This window comes from Echinops telfairi, unplaced genomic scaffold, assembly GCF_000313985.2.
Source record: "Echinops telfairi isolate 266 unplaced genomic scaffold, ASM31398v2 ScPeMD7_655;HRSCAF=1070, whole genome shotgun sequence".
In the NCBI taxonomy this organism is placed as follows: domain Eukaryota; kingdom Metazoa; phylum Chordata; class Mammalia; order Afrosoricida; family Tenrecidae; genus Echinops; species Echinops telfairi.
In genome coordinates this window covers 31,058,077-31,066,414 of record NW_022104553.1, presented here as the reverse complement: position 1 = coordinate 31,066,414, position 8,338 = coordinate 31,058,077, and the positions used below count along the sequence as shown (strand labels likewise).

Sequence of the window (8,338 nt, the reverse complement as noted above, 5' to 3'; positions counted from 1 at the left end):
CCGCTCCCCCTCACGTGACCCCCGAGCAGCATTCAGCGCCTGCGCTCTGGGCGCTTACCAGCGGGCATGCGCAGTAAGTTACCAACCACACCTAGCGCCCAGTCCCAAGGACGGCTGCGCACGGGCGGCTAGAAATGGGGCATGCGCCGTGCCCAGGTAAGCGCCCGCCCCTCCCGAGAGGACCCGGGGCACATGCGCAGGAGTTGTCAACAGCGGGAGCCCACCCAACAACTAGCCACAGACAAGAGGGGACGGATCAGTCTTTTAATAGAAAAATACACGTGCAACAACATAATCTCACACTCCAGGTGGCACTGGGTTTCAGTTCTTCACTTTGGGGGGTGGCCTGTGAAAGAGAGATGCGGGGGTCAGAGCCTATTGGCATAGAGATTGGGGATGGGGCAGGGAGTCAAGCCTCTTACCTGTACACACCTACGACCACCGCGTGGTCTCTCTCATAGGGCTCGAGGGTCAACTGCTCCTGGGGCTTCATGTTCTCCTGTTGCATTTTCTTTACTTCGGAGGCGAACACGGCCTCAGCAGAGGCTGTGGAGTCGATGCAGTTGGCCTGTGGGAAGGCAGGATTAGAGAGAGCTTGCAGGCCGCTTTGCCGGTCAAGGCGCTCTTTGAACCGGAAGTACTTGCTTCCGCTGGCAAATCTCTAGCCAGAGCAACAAAGCCAACTAACCCCGCCCAGGCGTCGATTCTGACTCAGTCTGTTACACCGTCCTTCTGCGAGGGGCAGCCCCATCCTTTCCTCGGGGCCTAGGCTGGGTTCGATGGCTGACTTCGCCCAATAAGCAACCTTACCACACCACCAACCAGTGTGCCATTTTGGATTCTTTTCTGGCAAAGGATCACCACCATTCAAAATCTCAAGGTGTGCAGTTCTACCTTGTGTCCCGTGAGACCATCGTGAATTGGCACCCAGGACACATCAGGGGCCAACAGCAGGAATGTAATATAGTGGGGTGAGGGTGGGACAGTCTCCTTGGAAGAATGAATTTCCTTTGCTGGAATGTGGGTCTGGAGGCCTTAGGTAAAACCTTGCCTTGCTAAAAGCCGTTTCACCTGTACGGAAGGGTGGAAGCTAGCTAGGGGAACTCTGTGTTTCAAACCAAGTTCCTAAAAACATCATTTTGATACATAAAGTGCTTATCCAGCGCCAGGCTCAGATCTAAACACCACATACACAATACACGTGGAATCCTTACTTCTACACCAAGGAACTTGACTGATCTTTTGATTTTATCTGCAAAAAAAAAAATCCTCGAAGCACAGGGAGGGTTAAGCAATCTGGCCAGGCTCGCACTGCATGCTGGGATTCAAACTCATGCCCAGATGAAGCACTGAACACCTGACCCTTACGAAAGGTCTTCGAAGTCAGTGAAAAAGATCCAGTGTCTTTATTCCGTTTCCCATACACTTGTTGAAGCGCCCCTCATGCTACCTCTTAAAATACCAAGCTTTTAGCTTTACAGATTATATTTAGTATTGCATGTTTTATAGGTGGAGGGCTGGGGTAGGAACAGAGGCTGGGAATTGTGGTCTGCATTGGGGGAGGGGGAGATTTTAGGGCCCCCACCCCCATGGCTTTCAGTGGCCATTGTCAGACACAGACAACAAGATACTTGGCCCCTTACCCACACCTCAGATTCCCAGAGGACTCTCACCTTAATTGAAATCACAAAATGACCTCCATTCCGCAGGAAGGTGTGGGCATTCAGGGCCACAATCCGGGTCTGGTCAGGCTGGGCCACGTCTGCGAAGATGACGTCCACCATGGCTGTAGAGAGGGGAATGGCCATTAGTAACTGGCTCCCAGGTGGATCAGCCCAGCTGCCCCCAGGGCCTGCTTTCTCCCATCACCAGCATGGCCCCTGGTGACCTCCATGATTTCAGCAGGAACCCCACCCTCCCATTGCCTCCACAACACCCAAGATGGGTCCCAAACCTAGCCACATCTCACCACTACTCTTGTCAGTCAGGGTTGCCGCCTACTCTGTGGCCAGCCCTGCCGACCCAGACCGGGTCCCTGCCCTTTGGGAAACTTCCGGGACTGGCGAGGGAGCTGGTAAGACCTCACCAGAGAGGCAAGTGTGGGTAAGAGGCAAAGTGCCTGTCACCTGGTCCAGGAGAAGAGCTGCAGGGCGGGTAAGGGATGAGTGCGCGCGCACAGAGAACCCGTGCAAAGAAAAAGCACTGTGCTGGAACCCATGTGATTTCAACACCACACACACACACACACACACACACACACACACACACTCAAAAAGTGGTGTGGTGAAAAACAGACTTTACAAAAAGGCAGGCTAAGCAGACACCTAACTGTTCTTATCAATGGATGGCTCCTTTGACATTTTATACAAAGTCAATATTCACCAAAGCCCCCCTGGGAAGGAAACGACCTTCAGTTGGTGTATTATGGACTGTGATGAGGAGCCCCCCACCCCCACCCCGGGGTGGGGGCTTTCATATACTCTCAAGGGAAGAGAATACAAATTTAGCCAGTTTGGCAGCTCCTCCGAGCCTCACCGATGAGCATGCGGTATTTGTGCGGGTGCCGAGCGTCCTCGATGACCGGGATGATGTTGGTCCTCTTCTTTGCCAGGTTGATGAGGTCCCGGCCGGAGCGGTGGGAGAACTCGACGGCATAGACCAGGCCATCCTAGAACAGACCAGCCCATGGCAACGGGCACACTCACTCCTACCTGGGACCCACCTGCTGCATTGCTCCCCTACCCCAAAGCAAACCCTCCCATTCACCGGCCCTGGCTGTCCTGCCCATCGTATCATGGCCTGTTGAGGTCCAGAGGCCAATGGCCAAAACTATGCAGCCAGGATGAGAGTAAGCCCATGACACAGCATGTGACCAGATAAGTGGGGGACACAGTTGCCATGGAGACAGGGGTCTGGGCACATCTGCCCAGCATGGTGGTGGTGGTGGCAGCACCAGAACCCCTGCTCCAAAAAAAAAAAAAAAAAGACTTGGGTGGCAGCTTTTTAAGACACCATTCAGCCCAGCATCTGACACTCTGGGCTGCACCACACCATGCCCCTTCCTTCAAGGGCCATGAACCCAGCAATGTGGCCGAACAAGGTCATGGTGCCCACCTGATTCCAGCAGTCCCCTCTCTCAGGGCCGAGGCGGGCTCCAGGCCTTAGTGGAGAGTAGCAGCTGTTCGATCTCTCCCTCCCGCCTCCTACACCTAACACCCCCGTACTCACCTGGCCTACGATGTCAGAGACGTGGGAGACGGTGGTGCCTGAGGCTGCTCCCAGGTAGAGCACCTTGGCCCCTGGCTTGATGTGGATCTGGTCCACACCACCCAGGATCGCTGCTGCCAACTTCGAGCGGAAGGGGTTCCAGGCACGGTACTCAATTTTGTCTTCACCCTCCTGGACCGGGACAGAGACAGGTAGGGGCATCAATGCTGGACTCTCCTCCAAGGCCCTGCTCGCCTTGCCCCAGGGCCTTGAAAAGGGACAGGCATTCAATCACTGCCCAAAGGATGGGGATGGGTACCTGGCAGCGGCCATGACATGTGAATGACTCAGGGAGGATGGGTGGCGGCGGGTCACCAACACTGAGGCACACAGCACCGTATCAGGTGACAGTTTAAGGCACAAACAGCTATTGTGCTGTGTGCTTGGCCAGGGCTCCAAAGACCAAACTGTGGACACGACACAGACCGCCCCCGCCCTCCTCCTGTAACCAGTGAATCCAGGCTTTTGGAACTAGCAACATACCTGCATGGGTATGACCCAAGAGGACTCGAAGCGGATAGAGCAGGGCTAAGGAAAGGGTGGCAGAGGACAAGCCAGGAAAAACCTTCCAGAAAATAAGCGGGGCAGCGGGCAGGAAGTCCTGGCCCAGGAGAGTGCCTGGCCATAGAGGAATGGCATGGAATGAGGGGGCACTGGGAGCAAGGCCAGAGGGCACCGCAAGGCTGCAGTGAGAGCTCGGGACTTGAACCCGAGTCACCGGCAGCCACCCAGAAGGCTCGGGAAGCAGGACGTGGTGAGTGGCTCCCAGCTGCAGAAGCAGCGCGCTGGGCTGCCGGGGCTCACCGAGATCGAGACCCTCTTCTCTCCGTACACCGATTCTCCGGGGACCAGATTCTTGGTCACGAGCGCATCCTCCTTGCCCCGACAAATGAAGACACCTGGGTGTGGGGACCAGCGGGGGTCGGGTGAGGATGGGGTGTTGCCCCCACCCCAGCCCACCCCTGGTGGGGCCCCTCCTTTTCTCACTTACCCTCATGCCTGTGTGGCTCCACCAGCACATTCTTCCCAGACTGGTTCCCTCCTCCTCTTCTTCCCCCCCGCCCACGGCCCCGGGTGCCACCGGGCTGGAACCCGCCTATGGGGGAGACAGCCAGTCAGAGAGGCCCCCAACCCCTCCCATCCCCTCTCCCGTCCAAGGAGAACCCCACCCCACCCTCCCACCTCCCCCACTCCAGTACTCACCTCCTCGGCCCCCTCCTCCGCCTCGCCCACGGCCTCGGAAGCCCCCGCCGCTGCCGCCTCGCCCTCGGCCCCCGCCGAAGCCTCCTCGGCCCCCTCGGCCGCCGCGGTCACCACCAAAGCCACCTCGACCACCAAAGCCACCTCGGTCACCAAAGCCCCCTCCTCGGCCTCTGAAGCCGCCCCCTCGGGGGCTGAAACCTGTGGTGGGCAGAGACAGAGGCGGAGAAGCCTGAGGTTACGACTCCCACCTGGCAGCTCCCTGCGGGCTGTGGTGCATGCGATGCCTGGGTGCACAGGAACCATCTGAGAGCGTCTTCCGTTCCAGGTGCCCCTCATATGACCAGAACCGCTCAAGAGCAAAAGGAAACTGGATCAACCCTGCTGTTTGGGTGGTAAAACAGAAAGAATTTTAAAAACAAAAGAGAACAAAACACAATTGACAGTGGCCACAACCTACACTGCAGCAGCATCTTAAAATCATGTCGGGTGAAAAGAAACAAAACAACTACGTTGCAGAAAACCCCCATCCGACACAGTATCACTAAGAACACAAAGGAACAGAACCAGAACGGCTACCTCGCCCTGGGCCTCAGCTGCCTGAGAGCACCATGAATGGTCCCACGGGGCTTGCACAGCTGGGAGTCTTTGTGGAAGCACTGGGCCACTCCTTCCTTCCTTCTGTGGCGGGTTGCAGCCACTCACCTTTCGGTTGGCAACGGAAGACTCAAGCAACTGTGCTGCCAGAAAAACCCAAACCTACCCCAGCCCGCCACCATGGAGTCGTGACGATCAGCGACCAGATGCAGTTTCCAAGGCCCCTAAGATGAACTTAGTGCACCCCAAAACTAAATTCACCAGCAATTAACCTGAAGCAATACTATGCTTTGTTGGCTTACATAAGAATGTGGTAAACACATTTTTTTTAATGGCCGGGCATGATTAATATAAAATTCCCCATAGTGGCTATTTGAGAAGGAGGTATTTATGGGACTAGGAGTGGGCATGAGAACAGGGGAATTGGCACCAACCAACTGCCACCAATTCTGTCTCCTGCCAACCCTGAGAATGTTATAGGGTTTCCAGTGATTGGTATTTTGGAAGGCAGTTACCAGACCTTTCTTCCAAGGCACTTCTGGGTGGACTTGAACTCTGAACCTTAAGGTGAGCAGCCCAGTATGTTAACCATTTGTACCACCAAAGGGCTCCCGTTGGGAGTCCATAAAAGTAATTCAAGGCCACCAAGATTCAGATTCACAGCAACCCTATACAGAATTCTTAGGCTGTTGATTTTTATAGAAGTGTACAGCCTCATCTTCTTCCTTCAGAGTAGCTGGTGAGTTTGAACCACCGACCTTGTGGTTAGCAGTCGAATGCTATATACAGTAGATTACTGTCAACATGGGGGTTGCCTGAAGAGAGGGCAATGAGTGCACGCACGGTGGCAGTGAGGTCCTGGGCCCTGGGAATAGCTTTGTACCCTCCCACTCTTGACCTTGGGGCTGAAGAAAAGTCCAACCCCAAAGAGAGGGGTGCCTGGCAGGATGTCTCTCTCTGTCCTGGACTTGCAGAAGCCCATCTTGGCTCAAGCGGAGGAGAGACAAGATAAAACAAGGAACTGTGCGCGAAGGGCCCCCAGCAGCTTAGAGGCTTGTTAGGACCTACCCTTGGGAAAGAAAAGTTAAATTGAAGTAATGAATCGTCAATATGTGAACCATATGCCGGTAAAAAAAAAAAGTTTTTTTTAATAAGGTATAAAGTTAAAAACAAACACAAGCTTCGACGAAACTTTCTTTTTTTTCACATTTCAGGATAGGGCCAACTGGGTACAAACCAGCATTGGACACCCAGCCCGGAGCGGTTCTGGGGCTAAGAGATTCTGTGCTTGATCTTTCTGTGACTTTAATCCAAGACCAAAGGCCACGCACAAGTGTGGGCAGGAGTGAGGCAGCCAGGTAGCTGACTTCAAAGGAAGGGTTTCCTCAAAGAACCACTGTTCTCTTGCTGTTTCCCAGAGCTCTGCAGCAGTGCCACCAGCATACACACGACCTGAGCCCACCAGCGTGGTCTCCCCCTGCTCCTCCCTGTGCCAGGCTGCTTGCCAACCAGCCTGCTCCGCTTTCTGCAAAGGTGCATCATAGTCACACCCTACACAGCTCAAGAGGAAAATGTAAAAATGTGCAGGGGCTCTTCCTAATCTCATCTTGGAAAAAGTAGCCACAGTTTCATTTCCAAATGCCAGAACGGAACCTGAAAGGATTCACTGCTTATCTTCGACTCCCTCTACAGTCAACTCTCCCACATGGCAGCTCAGTGGAGGACCAGTGCCATCTATCGCCCGGCTCGGCAGCCCAGAGCTTGCCAGCCACTGCCCTGCTCACCCAGAATAGACACCCGATTCCTTTTCCTTAGTTACAAAGCCCAACCTGCCAGAGGTCATCTCCACTGTGGGCCAATCTGGGAAACCACCCAACACCCTAGAGCCACGACCCTTTCATACAGTTCTTCATGTTGTGGTTACCCCCCAACCATAACATTATTTTTGTTGCTATTTCTTAACTGTCAATTTGCTACTGTTATGTATTGGTAACCTCTGTGAAAGGGTCCTTCAACCCCCAAAGGGGTCACAACCCACAGGCTGAGAACCGCTGGCCTAGCAGATGGCAAAGTTCCTGGAGTTTGGGCTATTGTGGTTCCCAGTGTCTTCACCTGCTGAGGTTCCCAGCATGCCCCTACCATCCGCATGAGGCCGCAGCTGATGACCCCTCATGGACAGAGCATCCTACCTGCTCACTCAGAAAGCAGGGGATTGGATGGTGACCAGGACAGCTCTTGTCCTGTCACCCAAGCAGCTCATGTATCCCAAGAAGGGAGACCAGGGTCATGCCAGTTAACTACCTAGGCAGCAGGGAGGGTCTGAGACGCTTTAAAAAGGCCTGCCTGTACACTGGAGATGTGGTGATAAACAATGCTCACCACACAGAGGTGTGACTTAATAGACAGCCTGGCCCACAATTTGAGTATCATTTTTTTCATATTTGAGAGGAGTCCTTTATTTCCCCACCCCTCTTACTCAGAGAAGCCACTGGGCCCCTGAGACCCTCCACCAGGTCTGAGACCTGAAACCCAGGTGCAGTAGAGTGTGGGTGCATACTCCAACCCAGAGACTCTAAACACCTCTCATTTTGGGTCCTGGGACTCTTAATGGAAGTTTACAGCAGCAACTTCTCCAGCCATGTGCCTGTGGCTCACCGCACTCCAAGTCTCCTTTCTACAAGGAAGTAAGGATCTCTTTAACGCACCTTTCCTGTAAAGGTGCATATACTCACTACTCACACCCATACATGCTTCATGCATCCTCATGCAGCTCAAACTGCCCCCAGCTGTTGGGTTGTGTCCTGCCCCTGCCCAAAATTCCCCAGACTAAAATCCTCACTAAAGAGCTGGTTCCTGGCAAAAGAGTTGGAGTGGGTAAGGCAGTGTATCTACCACAGACAGATGACAGGATCCAGGCAGCCAAGCTAGAATCTTTGACTTCACCCCCATCCACCAGGAGATCCCCAAATACTTACAAAAGGAACTTGGGAAACATTCATAAAACGCCCCCCTTTCCAGATGGCACCCCACCCCACCCCCCCCACCCCCGGAATAAAACAGAAAACCTATGCTTAAATTGAGCCCATTTGTTCAGGGCTGGAGATCTCTCAAACCGGAAGCAGCAAGTTGTTTTGTTGAAGTGGGAGAGGCTGTGTGTGTTTGCAATGGGGAGACCTGAGATACCAGGCCTAGGAACCTAATTTTATTGCCTTGAGACCAATTAAAGCTATGTGTCACTAAGCAACATTAAGTGACTATTTTCACATGTAGCGCT

General features: G+C 53.9%; 1 protein-coding gene across 1 annotated transcript; it reads right to left on the bottom strand.

The window, feature by feature from the left end:
• Positions 1-250: 250 nt before the first annotated feature.
• On the bottom strand, positions 251-4,705 carry FBL (fibrillarin; the record flags this gene model as incomplete). Its single annotated transcript, XM_004710492.3, has 8 exons — positions 251-346; positions 423-568; positions 1,674-1,786; positions 2,536-2,668; positions 3,229-3,399; positions 4,072-4,166; positions 4,259-4,363; positions 4,471-4,705. Coding segments are annotated over 8 exons (1,023 nt in total), but the record flags the coding sequence as incomplete, so codon positions are not given.
• Between the last annotated feature and the right edge of the window lie 3,633 nt (positions 4,706-8,338).